We start from the raw sequence: 19,154 nt of genomic DNA on the forward strand, positions 1-19,154 counted from the left end.
GAGTGAAACCGGACGCATTGCCAGAGTAAGCGTCCCGCCATCTGGGACTAAAAGTGCTAATCCGCAAAAACAAACACCAAAATTTTAATATTGACAAAACCGACCCAAACCAAGGTGGATTTAGGTGCTCCGGAAAAGTAAGCAGTGCTTGCTTCACTACTGAAACCTGTGGTGTTCATAAAAAAAATCCCAAAGTCACAATTAAAGTTGTTGTTACTGTTATCAGCATTTTATATTTGTTGTTAACTGTTTTTGCCAAAATCGAGGTGTTGTCAACATGTTAACGGACCCCCTATTGCCCCCCTTTTAATCGAATCAATTCACTTCAAGTACATCTTAATTATTTGAATATTGAAGAAAAAGGAATGAAAGAATTTTATTTGAGATTTATATGCCCACGTTTTATGATAATATACACGCATGTCCAAACAAGCTCATTACAAAAAAAATAATCATTTCGTTGCCTCTTTTGTATATCCATGGGTAATACATTCGTCCCAGTCAGGCCAGTATGTCTCCTTCATCCTTTCACAATAGTCACATAAGTTTCTATATTCTGAAAATAAAAATTAAGATTTTAAATTGTTTAAGTTCAGTTAGTTTTCCTATGGTTATCAATGTATTTCGTTTACGACATTCTTTTATATATATGTCAGCAATATTTATGTATTTGAGGAACAGGCATATTTTGATAAAGAATTACAAATAATGTAGTAAACGGTTTGCATTGTTTTCTCATTATTCATATTGTAAATTTATATTTGTTACAAAAAAGAAGAAAGAAAAAAAACTGTTTTTTTCTGAATGAAAATTTTAGTTATTCTTGAAATATTTACTTTCATAAAGTATATACATGCTCCTTTCGATATTGGTTGTTTTTATTTTGTAATGGTGTGTCACATGCTATAGATGTACATGTAGTATAATGACAATAAAGATATGAATTGAATTTTTAAAAAAAATATTTACTAGGTTTCGTTGAATTAAAAATCATCATTCTGAAATCACACAAATAAGGATAACCATGACATTTGGATAGGTGATACTTACCTTTGATTCTTGATTCTACTGTACTTCCGAACGATTGCCAGTAAGCATTACCAATAAGACCAAATACACTACAGTCTGCTTGGCATGGCTTGTCTCCAAGCAGAAATTTTTTATTACCTAAAAAGAAGTTCGAGAAAAGTAAAAACAAAGTTGCAAGCTTCTTTTAATGGTTTGTTTTAGAACTAATTCTCAACTGTACACTGCTATGCAAAGTGAGTTTTGTACTGTAGATTTATAATAAAAAATTTCGTTTCCATTTTGTTAACAGTTTGGTGAGTTTTTTTCGACTTGCGTGAAACTCTACCTTTCTAAAACAACCCATGAATGTGTTCGTGTAAGCTTGCTTGATATAAATGTAAACTACAATCTACAGAACATATTCAAAATTTTAAGGTAACCAAATTATAAGAGTAAAATATCAATTAGTGGATAAATTGTTTCTTATACTTTAAATCATCAAGAAACTCTGCTTTAGCATGCCTAATTTGCTTTGCTTAAATATGCTTATTGTGACATGTTTATGACAACAATATCACCATGATCCCACTGATTAAACAAATTATATTTTTGTATAGCTTAAGCAATAAATTTCATATACTAGTACTAAAATCTTTAGAGAGTCAAAGCATGAACAAGCTTAAGTAAGTATGTTCCTTAAAGAGTACCTTTTTGAAATAAACATCTGACTAATCATAGGAACATTATTTTTACATCAGATGTAATTCACCGTGCACAACCGAGGGAGTCGCAGAAAAAAAGAGAGCCGCTTTTGAATCAAGGTGGAAGAGTCGATTTTCGATCTTGCAAACGAATTCTAGTTGCAAAATGTTTGGACATTTCTTTTCTCTGAACCACTCTAATAGACTGTTATACCACATCAATCCCTCAAAATGTGTTACGCCCCCACCACCTGCAGATTTTTAAACTTCGACACTATTGCTATGATTTTCAACCTAGCGGATAAAAGCTATTAGAACAAATTCCGAAATGATAAAGGTGTTTGTGAGATTGTCCTTTAATAGAAATTTATATAGATACAATGTTACATTATTTTGCCTATTAATGGAGTATAATGCATGTCAGAAGGAAACAAATGAAAACAACACTTTTATAAATTTCATGCGTCCGAAGCGCTTTTCTAAACTTACCTTTGTCAGGAACGCTTAAAGTCGTATTTTTGAAAGCCAAGGATGTATAAGAACCGAAACAGTTGAAGAGCTATATGATCAAAAGGGACCTTGAAATAATAGCCAAATCCATCTAAGATCAATTTTGCATGAGGGACAGGAAACCTTAGTTTCTTTGTCAAATCTTAATTCAATAAATGTTACACAGTGACCCACACGTTACCTAAGAAGTCAGATACAGCCTTCATATCCATCTCCATAATATGGTACACTTCATCTGAACTATGTCGTCCCATACCATGGGCATACGACATTTTCTTCATAGCTCGTCTGATACGATAACCAGTTAGTGTTGGAACTTTCATTGCTTTAAAAGCTGCCCAGTCTTTATCATATGACCATCTATCAAGAACAAAGGCCCTGATATGAACGAAAGAATTCATAGTGAAAAGATTGATGGTTTTACACCGGCTAATTCTAAAACCAGTACCAATTAAAAAAAAGTCAAAAAGATTTTGTCATGGTTATTTAATCTCCATTTAAGTAGACTTAAACATAAGTATTTAAAATGAAGCCTTCATAAATTAAAACCTATTACATTTATACATTTCGAACTATTTCAAATAAATATTAAATATACGGGTATTTATTGACTGGTTATGAGGATAATAGCAAGTTTGTTGTCCCTGAGAAAGCAACTTTTGCTCGAGGCAATTACTACTTCTTGTTTCATGTTGTAAATGACAGATTGAAAAAAATGAACACACCTTTTAATGCGCATTGTTATCCTTTTTATTAGAATTTATTCTATTTCATAGTGTCTTAAATAATCCCTTTGAAAGGTTTTATTAGTACGCAATGCAGAACTTTTCACGATGGGAAACGTGTGTATTACGGAAGGGAACAACCGATGTATTTCTGAATATTGACAAATGTTGAAAAAAAACGATATAATGATGAAATTTGGATTCATTATTATCCATGGAGTACTAGTTTTCAATAATTTCATGGATACGGTGAATTTAATTGTTCAACGAAGCATAACTTGTCGTTCGGCTTGTTTACATACAACTTTGCAAAACCAGAAAACCAAAAATCTACTTAAAAACGCATTCCCCCCAATCTATGGAAATTGGTATCAGAGAAAAAAAAATGAGTCCACAGTTAAAATTGAAAAAAACAATTGGTTTGGATCTTCAAAGTGAATAAAAGAAGACCTTGGGATACATCAACTTTGATGTAACCTCAATATGGAATATATGTTATACGAGGTATTCTGTGCTGAGTGTTCTTGTGTTTGTTTGTACAGTATTCCTGTCACGTAGCAATATTTTAACATTGCCATAAAAGCGGGAGGTTTGGCTAGCCATAAAACCAGGTTCAACCCACCATTTATTCTTAAAATGTCCTGTACCAAGTCAGGAATATGGCAATTTTTATCTGACAGTCCGTTTCTATGTATTTTGTCGTTTGCTTTTGTTGTAGTTCAGTGTTTCTGTTGTTCCGTTGTTTTCCTCTTATAGTTGATGTGTTTCCCTCGGTTTTAGTTTGTTACCCGGATTTGTTGTTGCTCAATCGGATTATGACTATTGAACAGCGATATACTACTGTTGCCTTTTTTAAAAGTTCGATCTAGTGCATATAAACAATTGGCTTAATGGTGTTTTTGCAAAAGCACTCACATGTTACAAGAGAGGCGAAAGATACCAAAGGGATATTCAGACTCATAAATCGAAAACAAATTGACAATGTCATCGCAAAAAACGAAAAACGATCAAAAGACAAACAACAGTATTGAAAACACATTATAGAAAACTAAAGATTGACCAACACGAAGTCATCACTGTCAGGCTGCTGACCAATATGAAGTCATTCTGTTTAGTATAGTACTAGAATTTTTTTTTTTAAATTGCGCGACGAAAATATTAAGTTCATTCAAAATATTAAAAAAGTTAAAGTACCGGCAAGCAGAAAATTGATGTCCGTCAAATCCCGAAAATTGTTTACACGTGACAACTCATCAGTGGCAAGCTACTGATCAAGTATGAAAATATTCTGTCCAGTAGAACATGAGAAGAGTGTTGGAAGAACAGACAAAGTGATTACAATTTATAACCCACGCTTCTAGGGTATTATTAGTCTATATCTATAGTAGGACTTAAAAATATAAAATGTTTGATAATAAATATGGTACTGTCGTATTCAGAATATTCAGATACTAGTATATGAAAATTGCTACCTGAGAACGCTTGTGCGAAGTGGAGATGACTCTTAAAAAAATCTTGTTTATGAACTACATAAACTAATACTGGTCACTTTCTTTTTTAAATGCATGATATGGTATTCGGCATAAGTGTATTATTTCAAAACGTAGAATTGACATACCAGTAAGTGTTTTCTTCTAACATTTTCTGGAAAGCTCTTGCTATTCCCCGTTCCTTTGCTGTAAAATCTTTATCTAGATCGATTCCTAGTTTATTATTTAAATATTCTATACAAAATTCAGAATCTGGTATGTTCTCTCCATTGTATTCGATCCATGGGACTTTTCCTTTCTTGCTAATAGTGAAACTGTGTACATTCTTAAAAAAAATACTCAGCATATATGAAATATAAATGATAGAGGTACGTTAATTTTAAAAACAAGCATTCTGTGAGTATTGCATGGCAATACATAGTCCCCTACCGGTTTGAAATTCATTGTAATGGAACGAAATTCTAACTTGATCTATAACTTGTCATGGTGTAAACTACATAAAAATATCAAGTCAAAATCCTCAAGCATGACGACAAAACTGTTGAAACTGATTATTTAAGTGAATTTTCTATGTCCAAAGACCATAACTCTGCACAAAATCATCAGACCGGAACAAAATTCAAACTTGATCTGTAACTTGTCATGATAAAACTATATACTAATTATCAAATTAATATCTTCAAGAATGACCAACAAACTTACCACTAAATTCTTCAAACAATTTACCAAAGAAAAGGAAAAATATCCAAAAATCTTTTAAAAAATGAGTTATTTCCCTTTGAACAGAAATCTACTAATTAATAAGTATTTCATCAAAAATTTAATTCTAGGGAAAGGGCTTTAACTGAACAAAGAGAAAATCTAAAATCGTGAAAATTGAACTTGACCTGTAACTTGTCATGATAAAACAATAAACCAAATATTAAATCAATATCTTCAAGCACGAAGAAAAAAGTCTGGAAAACTGATTTGCCGGACTGACAGATGGACAGACAGACGGACAGACAGACGGACGGAGTGCAATCCTAAAGTCCCCTTCGACTTCGTCGGTAGGGGACTAATAACTTGTATATTTATAATCAGAACATATGAAAATGTTAAAGTCAGTGTTGTATCGATTCCTTTGTAATAAAACTAATACTAATGTTTTTGAAATTGACTTGGATTTACTTCATTTGAACTCTGGTGGATAGTTGTCTCATTAGCAATCATACCACATCTCCATACCTTTATATTGGACCCTAGTGCACAATGGGAAGTATTTTGCGGAGAGCCTGTATAAGGCAACAAGATACGTGAAACAATCGCATATGCGATGGCAGTGATGGTTTTGTTTTCAAAAAATATAAAATTGTGTCACAAAATGACAATTCAATTTTTCAAACATATTCTTTTTATACATTAAATAATCGTGTAGTGTTGCAATTTCTTCAGGCATATTTCAATATAACTTCCTCTCCAAATATCTTGTGCTGCGTTTTATAGTTTGGTAACATCGTTCGATTTGAAGAAATATCCTAGGAGTTGTTGTGAGATTTAATATGGGAGAATTTTTGTTTTTTCCCTATGATGCGATATATTTCATAACTTGTACGCGATTCTCTTAATAACCATGGTAGTATTTTTAACAAATCAGAATAAAATGCTGGCATATATGATCCTTATATGAAACGTAAACAAAGGGCCAAAATCTCCAATGACAGGGTTACAATACTTGTGACTAATCAATGTAGAATGTTTACAATGCAGTACCGAAAATATGAAAAAAATCTTCAAACGATTCCATAATAGAATGTGCACAACTTCAGCATTTTTACACAATCTGTATGTGAAGTCTTAGATAAGGGATCTTGGTTGAAAACTGTAGAAGTGGAAAACTTGAACCCTCTTTCATACATTTTCTGAAAAATTACTCAGTTCCCAAGTTTGGAAATATGAGAAAAATTCCTCAAACAATTCCTTAAAGGCAGATGCACAACTTCAACATATGTGCAATCGTCCTGTGAAGCTGCATGAATCTGAAAAATGTAGGAGTTGATTACACAAAACCTGTACCCTCTTTCATAAATTTTGCCCGAAAAATTACTAATTTCCCAAGTCTGGAAAATGAGAAAAACTCTTATAACAATTCCATAATATCAGGTGCACAACTTCAACATATGCAATCTTTCTGTGAAGTCTTAGGGATCTTGGTGGAAAACTGTAGGAAAATTTAAAAACGTGTACCTTCTTTCATTTAGTTTGCTAAAAGAGTCTTCAAGCCATTGTCCACTTCTAAACTGTCTATTCTACTTACTAGTACACTTGGTACAATCAAAAATCTGGTAATAAATTGATCAAATAAGGCCTTTGAAAATAGTGGAATTAATGACTTTTGTAGTCTCAAAAATTCGTTGGACTTACTTGATAAATTCGATGCTCATATTGGTGATTTCGAATCTGTTCAAAGTTTTGATTTTTCTACCCGATATACCGCTTTGCCTCATATTCTCATTAAGAAGAAAATCACATACATAATTAGATGGGCATTTTGTCCCAGGTTAGGGGAGGGTTGGCGCCTTCAAACGAGTTTAACCCCGCCACATTCTGTATGTGCCTGTCCCAAGTGAGGAGCCTGTAATTCAGTGGTTGTCATTTGTTGCTGCGTACCATATATATTTTTTGTCAATTATTTTGTACATAAATTAGGCCGTTAGTTTTCTCGTTTGAATTGTTTTACATTTGTCATTTCGGGGCTTTTTATAGCTGACTATGCGGTATAGGTTTTGCTCATTGTTGAAGGCCGTACAGTGACCTATAGTTGTTAATTTCTGTGTCATGTGGTCTCTTGTGGAGAGATGTCTCATTGGCTATCATACCACATCTTCTTAATATTTTTATATTTAAAAAGTCAGAATGCGAATATTTATGCTCAAACTCTTTTAGTTCAGTTTTTAGTAACAACAAACAAAAGAAGTATGTCATTTGGACCAGCTTTGATACGATAACTGTCCTTGAATTTTCACTAGATAACATTTTTGTTCGCAATGGAGATTCTGTATATCGTCAAGTTATTGGAATTCCAATGGGGACTTACTGTGCACCACATTATGCGGAACTGCTTCTGTATTATTACGGGTTACAATTTATGGCTAAAATCAGCAAAAACCCATCGATACAAAAATTTAATAACACTGTTAGATATTTGAATGAAAAATTGGCTCTCAATAATGACGACTTCAGTGTGTACACTAAAGAGATTTATCGTGTTGAACTGACTTTAAATAAAGCTAATACGAACAATGAACACTGCCCTTTTCTGGATCTTGATATCTTGACTTTATTTTTAACAGGAATCTTAATACTAAAATTTACAATGAAAGAGATGATTTTTCATGATTGTTAATAATCCATTTTTAGATGGTGACGTTCCTACATCTTATGGTGTTTATGTATCTCAACTTGTTCGATTCGATCGTGTATGTACCAACGTATTTGATTTTAACGAAAAAAATCTCTGTATTACTGAAAAATTATAACATCAGGGTTTTCGATATCACAAACTTGTCAAAACATTCACTAAATTTTATCATCGGTACAAGGACATCATTCGTAAATATAAATCAACGTGTAGACATCTTATATGTTCAGGTATTTCACATCCCATCTTTTATGGTAATATTCTATACAAAGCACAAAAAATGTTGTCATTAATCTCAAAAGCTAACCAAATCTTTAAATAGACTTATTCAGAAGGGATATAGTTACGATACTGTTGTCAGTCAGCAGTCAGCAGTCAAGGCTATAACTCTATAGGGTTATAAGAGAAAAATAACATACATTTGTTATTGTGGACTAAAAAATCAAAGAACTGTGATAACATATGTATGTCACATGTTTCAAAGGGCCAATATACATCATTTGTTTTGTTAAAATGTATACAAGTTCTATTGATATTATTATTGTCTTTATGTATACTAAACTATAGAAAGATATAACAGTTCAAAGTTTGCCAATCATGCATAGTACACCTATGTTTTTACAGAAAAAATATGCCTGTAATAACTAATGGATGTTATTTCAGCTTCTCTACATCACTTCAAAGCCTTTCCTCAGACATAAATCATGCTTAATCACAATGTATTTTAATTCATTGTAAGAAATAATGATCATGGCACGTAATGAGGTTCTGCGCAAGCTTCCAAGTAATTACCAAGGGTCTTATATAATAAGTTACATGTCTTTAATAACTAAGCCTTGTTTTTACAGCTAAGTTTATCCCTTGAAAGCCTTGTCTCATTGATTTACCATGGTTGATGAAAAATGTATTAATGTAATTCGAAAATTAGTAATCAAGGCTATGTATTTAGCTTCTGCGCAAAGTTTCAAGATTTCCCAAGTGCCCATTAAAAATTAAAATATTAATGATTTATTTAATAAATAACAAACATATGTTAAAACAGATTTAGAAAATTTAAGCAATAAAGAGTAGACAACTCATGAAAGTATCTGTAATAACACATGTATGATATTTTCTCCAATAACCCTATAGAGTTATATATCCCTGACTGCTGACTGCTTGTCAGGTCATTAAAGATGGCATTTTTTTTTGGAATTAATATTGATTCACTCATAGGGTCTTTGCATCGGAAATAAACACATTTATTATAACACCAGTTGTTGGCATAATACGGGTTATGTTCTTCTCGTATATTTTATGTTATTAAACTTCATGTCAAAATGCAAGAGTTTGATTGGTTAATACGAGGGAGACCATTTACTCTATCCCATGGCAAATACTCTAATACCCTTCACGGAGACGCTTGCTCAAGTGTACGGATGATTGTTATGTACGTACAAGACGACATAATTTATTACTTTGAATTTGAAATTTAATAGACAGTTATAACAGAACATTCAGGATTATAAATCAAATAACACATATCTGAGATGGTGATAGAGCAGATTGTTACTCCTCGAAAAGACATTGTCAACCTTGGTCGGCTCAGTTGACAACGTTTTCTCGGGGTAATAATCTGCTCTATCACCCTCCCAGCTATGTGTTATTTATATAATGGTATGATACTAAATCCCTAACGTAAGAGACTGTATGATGAAGACATAAGCTTTCAATCAGTTTAATTAAGGTCTTGAGCTGGCATGTCAGTAACTGCTAGTAGTCCTTTATTAATTTATGTTGATCATTGTCATTTTGCTTAGTTTCTTCTGTTACCTATTCTAACATCGGACTCAGATTTCTTTTGAACTGAGTTTTACTGTGCGTATTGACGTGTGTGTTTGTTTATTCCACATTGGCTAGAGGTATAAGGGGAGCGTTGAGATCTCACAAAACATGTTTACCCTAGCCGCATATTTGCGCCGGTCCCAAGTCAGGAACATCTGGCCTTTGTTAGTCTTGTTTACTTTTACATATTGTGACTTGGATGGAGATTTGTCTCATTGGCACTCATAACACATCTTCTTATATCTATTGTATGCTTTTTAAATTTTGGTTCGTCTATATGTTTCTGAGTTTAGTGTGACGTCCATTTTTGCTGAACTAGTATACATTATTGTGTAAGGGCCAGCTGAAGCCCGCCTCCGGTTGCGGAATTTTCTCGCTGTGTTGAAGACCATTTGTGGCCTTGAGCTGTTTTCTGCTCTTTGGTCAGGTTTTCTCTTTGACACATTCCCCATTTCCATTCTCAATTTTATTAAGTTCTTAAGACTGGTAAAAAGAGAAACGAAATTCATCAACTATTCCATAAAAGCAGATGAACAACTTAAAAATATGTGCAATCATTCTCCCAAGTTTCAGGGGTCTTGGTTGAAAACTGTAGGAGTTGATAACAAAAGTTAGGAAACCACTTTCGGCCAACCCGGCCAACAAAGTTCAACAATGGGAAAATGTCCAATTTGGATATTGACAAAATATGATTTGTTTAATCACTATTTTCGCACATTCAGATAATTTATATTTCAGAAATAAACAGATTAAACAGAACTATATATGTTCGAACACTAAAAAACGATGGACAAGAAATTAATATAAAATTCGAAAAGAGCGCAAGAGATAAAGTACTAAAGAAATAAAATTAAGGATGTCTGGTCAACATATGACGTCGTCTTACAAAAGAGCTTCCCAATAGTGAGCCTTCCATTTCTATGTAGCAACATTCCAGCAGTGCTGCATACGGAGTATATATCTCCCAGTTGATACGATATTCCAGGGCTTGCATTTTCTATCTTGATTTCCTTGATAGAGGGTTGCTGCTCACAAGGAAGCTATTAAATCAAGAGATCCAAGTGGTGAAGTTGAAATCAGCCCTTTGTAAAATTTACGGACGCCATCACGAGTTGGTTGACCGTAATGCAATACAGATGATTACGGATATGTTCCAATTGTTGTAGCTACAATCCCGTCCCCCTTTCCCCGAATGTGACCTACCGAATTAGACTTATCACCGGGTTGGTTCTTACATGAGCAACACGACGGGTGTCAGATGTGAAGCAGGACCTGCTTACCCTTCCGGACTACCTGAGATCCCTCCCTAGTTTTTGGTGGGGTTCGTGTTGCTCAGTCTTTAGTTTTCTATTTTATGTTTTGTGTACTGTTGTTTGTCTATCTTTTTCTTTTTTAGCCATGGCGTTGTCAGTTTATTTTCGACTTATGATTTTGAATGTCCCTTTGGTATCTTTCGCCTCTCTTTTATACAACGTGCATAACAAGCTGTTTATGTCAAATCGCCATTAATGAATACATGAATATTTAATGAGGTCTTTGCGGAGTTACCTCCCCCTGACCAAATCTAATCGAAATTGCCTTAACATCACTGCGTCACAAAAAAGGCGAAACTTGCTCCTGATATCGAGAAGTTAGTTATTAATGACGAATAGGTATCAAGCTTCCGATTATTACACACCAGATCTAACTATAATGTAATAGATATGTATACCTACCTCATAGGGAATTTTTGCCATACGCAGGTAAGTTTCTAATTTAATAGCATATGGTGTCAGACTGGGTGCATATGGACCCCGTCCAATCTGATGCAATATTACTGTATCTGGTGCAGTATCCTTCCTAAAATTACAAAATAACAAATTACATGTACAGCTTGTTGAGGCGTTTTACACTTTAACCGGGTTCATTCGAAGGAAAAATCCGGTTATTGAAATAATGGAGTACGGCGGGCGGCGGGCTGCTGCCAACAGTTTCCGTGCAATCACTTATGAGCCGATCAACCAATACTTTTCAAATTTTAATATGTTGTTACTAATGACGGAATGGAGGTATAATTCGAAATTGACGATTATTATTGTCGTCTGCAGTTCTGTTCAGGAGTTGTGGTCCTTGATATAATTGGAAAATGACACTCTATGTTGTTTCCGTACAATGACTTACTTAGTATGAACCATTCAACTAATGGTTTTATATTTTAGTATGTTGTTACTGAAGACATACTGGGTATTATGGGAAACAAAAGACGGAAGATACGAAGGGAACATTCAAAACTCAGTCTAATTTGATCTTAGTGCGAGTTAACTTCTGTTATTTTTCAAGCTAACTCAGTACCAATATATATTATCCTATCACTGGTCAAATTCCTAAACCTTATCCGAAATTAATAATCTATAACTTCTAAAAATACAAAAAATCAAAATACAGATAATAGGTTGCACATACCTAACAATATTGTTTAAAGGAGAACTTACAAATATAAATAAGAAGATGTGGTATGAGTGCCATTGAGACAACTCTCCATCCAATAGATATAGGAAGATGTGGTATGAGTGCCAATGAGACAACTCTCCATCCAAGTTACAATTTATAAAAGTAAACCATTATAGGTCAAGGTACGGCCTTCAACACGGAGCATTGGCTCACACCGAACAGCAAGCTATAAAGGGCCCCCAAAAATTACTAGTGTAAAACCATTCAAACGGAAGAACCAACGGTCTAATCTATGTAAAAACGAGAAACGAGAAACACGTATGAACTACATAAACAGACGACAACTACTTTAATCAGATTCCTGACTTAGGACAGGTGCAAACATTTGCAGCGGGATTAAACGTTTTAATGGCTTCTCCCTTTTCTGAAACAATAGTATAACATCACAACATAGAAAAACACACTATAAAATATCAATTGGAAGGCGTAACTCAATCCAAAAACGTAAATTAACACACAATGAACGAATAAATTTGACCTGTGACACCTGAATGCAAATGCACAGTTAATAAAAAATTACAAGGGATAAATAATTAAAGTCAAAAGTAAATAAACAGGTTTAAACAAAGTTAAAGTATGATATCACTGTGAAATTTCAAACAATTTATAGAAAATCATCACTTTTGAAGAAACCTGCGTCATATTATACACAGTATGATTGATGCCTTAATATTATAATCATTATGCAGGTGCTACTGGAATGTTGCTACATAGTATATAATGCAAAGTTCACAATTGGAAAGCTGAAATCATCCCTTTTGTCGTAAAGTTTTGTTCTCAACCGACTCCAATTGTCAATTTCAAGATGCAAGTCAAGGTTTCAAATTTATAATTTCGATTGGATAGATGCATTCAACATCCAAACTTTAAATCATTTATTGAGAGGACATCATTTATATAGCGGAACATTAAGTTAAAGGATAAGGCCAACTTTTTTTATCCTTTCTGAAAAGCTCCTGTATGAAGTCTGTCTCACTGATATGAATAAAGGAACAGGTCGCCAAGAAAAGGAGTACAGTTGGTTCCCATAGAAATTGTTTGTTTAAAAACACGACCTCCAAACATAACAAATATATTGCTAATAAAATAAATCAAGCATCTTGGTGATGTCAGTCTCAGAGAAATTTTTGTTTCAATCAAAGTGTTTCTTTCAAGTATGATTTATCCCTTCCTAAAGCATGTAAAGCATAATATTGGTATTGTCACGATCATGTACCTTGCGCTAAATACTTATAATTAAAATAACGTACACATGAAACAAGGACCCTGTAGAGTTCTAATAAAAACATCTTGTGTAGAAAAGATAAAAAAACCACACTAGGACAGGGAGGTTGTTTGTGTTTATTTTCGTTACATGATGAGACGTAAGACTCAAAGTTAATAAAGAATTTGAATTTATATATATATATATGGCTGCAGTTGAAGAAATTCATGGTAAAAGCGGTTTTGTTACAAAACTATAACGTATAAAGATGTGTTGTGTAATTTTACACAAGTATTTGTCATTGTCATTCTTTGGAATGTGACGTAAACAAACACTTCCTAGAACAATGGCAGATAGTCTAGAGGCCGTAATCGATGTTCTCAGTTTAGACAAGTCTTAACAGCTTAAAAGAATAGTCCATAGAACCCGCATAATCCACAGAATAACTTCATAACAATTTTAATCTACGGCGATGTCTGAATATAGAAATATGTTGTCTAAAGTTGATAGCAAATTGACGTTGTTCTGATCTAACTGTAGACGACACAATATTCATAGCTTTTTCATGCGGTTCTCCACTTATAAAACTCGTATCATGATAAACGAGTGATGCTCCAATTCCTCTCAATGTCTAGAATATAACTATACAGGTTTTACGGCGAAGTAAATGCGGAATAAAGACATATTTACAGGTAGGAAACGAAAATATGACGTTTCCCGTAGAAATCAATTTATGATTGGCTGATTGGTTATTGTGGTAACCCATAGATGTAATCTAATCTATGGGTAACCATAGTGGACCTCGTGAGATGCACGAGGATAGAGCACGCGAGAATGATTATAAAACAACCTGCACAGGGTGTGTTGGGCAGTCTGGCTACAAGGATCAAGGCGGAAACGTAGCTAAAATAAAAAGAACTGCTAGGCGGAAGGCAAGAGCAGTTTTAATTATTTGTCTAAAGGGGAAACAAAGAAAGGTTTCTAAATACAGAATATTCCTGAAAAAGAAATTAATTTAATAAAACAAAAAGGGTGTCCTTTACTTGCACCTTGACTACGTGGTTAGTTGTGAACGGAGTTTCATACATAACTATTAGGGTTCAGAAGTACACAAGTTGAATTTAACGATAAATACAGCTAAAGCAAACACGTAATATTTAGAGAAATATATAATTATTTCTTGTGACAAAAGTTCCTTAAAATTAAGGGATTCATTTATTTGTCTGGATTAAGACAATGTTATAAATTATTGTCAAGTTCTTTACACTTTAACCGGCGGAGAATTTGAATAAGTGAATAGATTTAGTAGTGTAATTACAAAAACTACTATAAATTATTTATATTGATAGTGTTGATTGACACATCAGCATACTTGTAAAATTACAGCAGGCAATACGACCCTTAATTACCGTACAAATAAAGAACGTATCTGGTTAGAGATACATTAGAATTTGTACAGAGTTTACTTTCGGATAAAAGCAATAAACAAGTTATATTAGAATACTTGTACTGACCAGCCAGTTCCAGCATACAGAAGAAATGAAATCTAGGATACCTTGCTTTTTAGTATAGTATATTAAAAGTGTAACAGCCACTATGTTCCGTCAGTTACTTTGATCCGGCGGAACTTCTCAACTAGTTATTTCGTTCCGATGGAACCTTCAACTAGTTGTTTTATTCCGAGTGCAGTCGAAAAGTTCCGGAAAAAAGTAGCTAGTTGAAAAGTCCCGGAACAATGTAGCTAGTTGAATAGTTCTGGCGGAACAGAACAACTAGTTACGTCGTTCCGAATATACCATATTTCGTCCTTTTTGTAGAAAGAGGGGGAAGAATGAGTATCAGTATATATAAGAGCAAATCATTAATTTACAAGAATACCCAACGCACTGAAAGGGGTTTCTTTGGGGACAAATATGCAAAATTTAAGTTGTATTTCATAGCTCACATAAAACGGAATAAGTTGCATTATCATGCAAATTTAGTATTCATAGTAACCTCAAGAGAGGGAAGAATACCCCCCTCCTCATGTGGTTCTTTGCATCAATTCTCCAAATGGAACTTTGTGACTGGTTGATAAGTTCCGTTGGAACTTTTGGGCTAGTTTGTTAGTTCCGGTTTTGACTTATTTGCCAAAGAGGAACTTTGTGGCTAGTTGATAAGTTCCTTCTGACTTTTGTAATCAGTATCTTGGTTTCCCTTTGAAAGGATCAAATATAATATGTTGCGCTTTTACTTTGCATCAATTCTCCAAATGGAACTTTCTGCCTGGTTGATAAGTTCCGTTGGAACTTTTGGGCTAGTTTGTTAGTTCCGGTTTGACTAATTTGGCAAAAAGGAACTTTCTAACTAGTCACTTTGTTCCGGTGGAACTTTTAAACCAGAGGAAGAACAAAGTAACTAGTTAATAAGTTCCTCCGGAACTTTTCGGCTAGTTAGCTCTTTCCGCCCGGAATTTTCCAACGTCGGAACAAAAGAGCATTTACAATTGCAGATGTATCATTGTTACAGATGATAATAGAGAATATTACCGTGTCATAACAACCGTCAGTTAAAAAAAAAGAAGACTGTCCGTTTAAAGATTTATACAGTATCCTCACGAGAAGACTAACCGTTTTATTTCCATATCTGTATAAGGTTCTCAATATATTTCCGCAGAAAAATAAATTGTGCAAGAGGACCAGGCAGCTACCCAAAAATATATTGACTATAATAAGACATTTTTTGTGTAACAAATTATAATTATTTCTTATACATGGTTAATAAATTATATATTGTATATCCAACTTTCTCATTTATATTCACCAAAAGCCAGAGACTCAACGATCCCTTATAAGTAACACAGTGCTGTGGCTATAATAATAGTGATTCTTACATTTAGTATTCTTGTCTTGATAGTGTAGTTTTTTCTTGTGTATTGGTGTTACTTTGACAGGTAAAACGACAAACAGTCAAAGTCCCACTTTTATACGAATTGTTTTATTACAGTTAGAGGTACACAAGAACTAAACATAGCCCTACGGCGTTAGTCATTCATTTTATTGGAACAAAAAAGGATTTTTTTTTTCAATCTGTCATTAACTTTAGAATGGTGAATACTAGTATACAGGAAAGAGAAGTCAAATGTTTTATACTGTTACAAGAGGAAAGAGACTTAGATTGTATGTACTAAAATAGATGTCTTTTCAAGTATCCACATCGGATTCACATCTCCCCTAGAATGGAAAGTTTCACAGTAAATCTGAAGCCCGGCTTTGATTGCTGATAAAATTGGTGTTAATACTTTGGAAATAGATATAACGTTGTATGTATGGACACTTATGTAATTTTGGTATCCAGTACAGTGAAGGAAGTGCACAAGTGATGAAAAAGGGGGGTGCTCATTTCCCAAATCCCGCTTTTTTTACATGTTTTCCCCACTTTTAACTTTTTTACTTCCTTTATCCATATCCCATTTTTGTACCCCTATTTCCCAGATCCCCACCTTTTTTACCCCTATATCCCACACCCGTACTGTGTTACGCCAAATGTCCCTCAAAAGCAAAGCGTGGCATACCCCTCAGGTGATCGCAAATGTATAATCATTTACTAATGATAATGCAATTTTGCTCTTTCATTCTGCTGATTACATCAACTCGACAGCGTATATATATATATAAATGTGTTATTGTTATTGTATATATCTTGATGCTCAGTATATATATAAATTATAATGTATAAATGCAGAGATGATGAAATTATGTGATTATAAAGAACGTAACCTACTTGGGAGCTTTACTTGTTATTTTTTTCCATGCGACGTAAAGCACGGCCGACGAAATCAGTAACGTTCCACTTGCTTTGGCTAAAAACAATACTTCATCGCTCTCCATGTTTCTGTCTCACACTATTGATCATCAATTTGTGTACACAACTTTTGCACACAGGCAGAGTCTATAACAGTGTGTATTTAAATGCATAGTAAACTTGTTTATATTTAGACGATGGATAATTCATATCCAACTAATTTAAACAGTCTCATGATATCACATTGGATCGTAAACAAACTGGTGTTGCGTTCGAGTGGGTAAATACCGTAATAACCTGAGTTATTTCCCTTACTCCATAAATATATAGATTTTTATGTACTTAAGAAAAGTCAGAAGAAGAAAAAAAACAACAAATAAACAAACTAAGACTTTGTTTTAAATTCTTTTTCGTTTTTGTAAAGGTTACATATTTGTATTGTTAATTAAATTGTTTATTTGTGTCATTTAGCAGCAATCCGATTGTTAGGATTTGATACTTATAAATATCTCATATAAACTCATCATAGTTAACAGGATTAAATTTCTGTACACCATACGCGCGTCTGGCGGGGTAGGTTTCGTTTACAAAAAGACTCGTCAGTGATGCTTGAATCAAAAAAGATAAAAAAAAAAAAAAAAAAAGGCCAAATAAAATACGAAGTTCCAGAGCAAATCTTGTGTCTTATATCTTAATTGTTGCCTCTTTTTGTACAATTATTTGTGCACTAACAATGTATCTTTAATGATTTGGTGTGCTATGATAATCATTGTGAAATAGTTATATTTTGAGTATATACCCCTTGAGGGTCCATAATTGGTTAATAAAATCTTCAATCTTCAATCTTCAATCTTGTACTAAAACTGCGCGCAGTAACAAATCGAAAAAAAAACCATACACACAAATCGAGACAATGGAACAGCAAACTGAAACAACGTTTCGCACAAACCACTAACCTAGCTTTTTGCTTGTTGATACTAGAGAAATACACATTATTACGTGGTAGCCACTATGAGGGTCTGGATGGGGTTTACAGAATAGAGACTAATGGGCAAAACGTGCAGATCGAATAAAGGGCATAAATAAAGAATAGAGAAAAATCGTCTCATAACAAATACTGTAACAAGTAACAATTAATCTTTCAACTACCATCCCCCCCCCCCACCCGGGCCGAAAAAACCCTAAAAAAACAAAACAAATAAAAACAAAAAAAGTCAACTTCTTTATTTTATTACAGTCATAACATCTCAATGGAGGAAAATCGTATCCTTAATTGTATTTTCCACCAACGTGTTCATTCCGGCGGCCGTATATTATATAATAGTTTTTAGCCATCTTCGTAATTGACCCTGTAATTAGATATCCATTTGTAGTAGTTGTTTGCCTTAGCAGGGAGCTAGAAGAAAGAGCTTTATCTGTGCGTAATGTGTATAATCTTAAGTTTTTCAAATCTTTTAATTACATTCATTTTTTTGTTAATCTAAAAAGTTTTAACTTGAATAACTATTTTCATAAAAAAAACTGGCAATAGGCTACTAACAGTCCATTTTTCGGTTTAGGACTAGCATTTATGGTATAATTGCCTTTATACGTTTTTATGTATAATTGCGTGTTCATCCTCTTCAAATATGGTGTTTTCTCTTTTGGTTGTAGAAATGAGCACATCTAAAAAATTGAAGGACATTTTTGATGACTGATTTTCAGAAATTGTTATAATTTCGATTATCCATTTAAAATGTTTGAAATGATTGATGGATTCCTTAACATCCAGTGACAACTATTTCAAATATTAAGTTCGAGAACAAAGTACACCCTATGAAGCTTTGTTTGGTAAATGTGCAACTATTGGATTAACATCATATGGTGACCTATAGGTCTTAACTTATATATCATTCTGCCTCTGGCGGACAGTTATCTCATTGGCAAGCATACCACATCTTCGTATTTTTATATTGAGTGTTAGTGGAACGATCTGTAAACACAAACGTCATTACCACAAAATTGGAAGTTAATTTGAAA

The 19,154-nt window shown here is 33.6% G+C and overlaps 1 protein-coding gene across 1 annotated transcript; it reads right to left on the reverse strand.

Moving 5' to 3' along the window:
• Window positions 1-363: 363 nt before the first annotated feature.
• Window positions 364-17,415, reverse strand: LOC127730060 (failed axon connections homolog). Its single transcript, XM_052238111.1, has 6 exons — window positions 17,115-17,415; window positions 11,374-11,497; window positions 4,563-4,759; window positions 2,401-2,597; window positions 1,051-1,167; window positions 364-556 (listed from the first exon to the last, which is right to left on the reverse strand). The coding sequence occupies exons 1-6, from the start codon at window positions 17,219-17,221 to the stop codon at window positions 453-455; spliced, it is 846 nt and encodes a 281-aa protein (XP_052094071.1). The 5' UTR covers window positions 17,222-17,415; the 3' UTR covers window positions 364-452.
• Window positions 17,416-19,154: the final 1,739 nt, after the last annotated feature.

This window comes from Mytilus californianus, unplaced genomic scaffold (genome assembly GCF_021869535.1).
Source record: "Mytilus californianus isolate M0D057914Y unplaced genomic scaffold, xbMytCali1.0.p SCAF_2, whole genome shotgun sequence".
Classification (NCBI taxonomy): Eukaryota; Metazoa; Mollusca; class Bivalvia; order Mytilida; family Mytilidae; genus Mytilus; species Mytilus californianus.

Coding starts and splice junctions, on each gene's coding strand:
- LOC127730060 (XM_052238111.1), bottom strand. CDS start 17,221: ATGGAGAGCGATGAAGTATTGTTTTTAGCCAAAGCAAGTGGAACGTTA. Junction 4,760..11,373: donor TGGCAAAAATTCCCTATGAG/GTAGGTATACAT, acceptor ATTTTTTTTAAG/AATGTACACAGTTTCACTAT. Junction 2,598..4,562: donor TTAGAAGAAAACACTTACTG/GTATGTCAATTC, acceptor CGTTCATATCAG/GGCCTTTGTTCTTGATAGAT.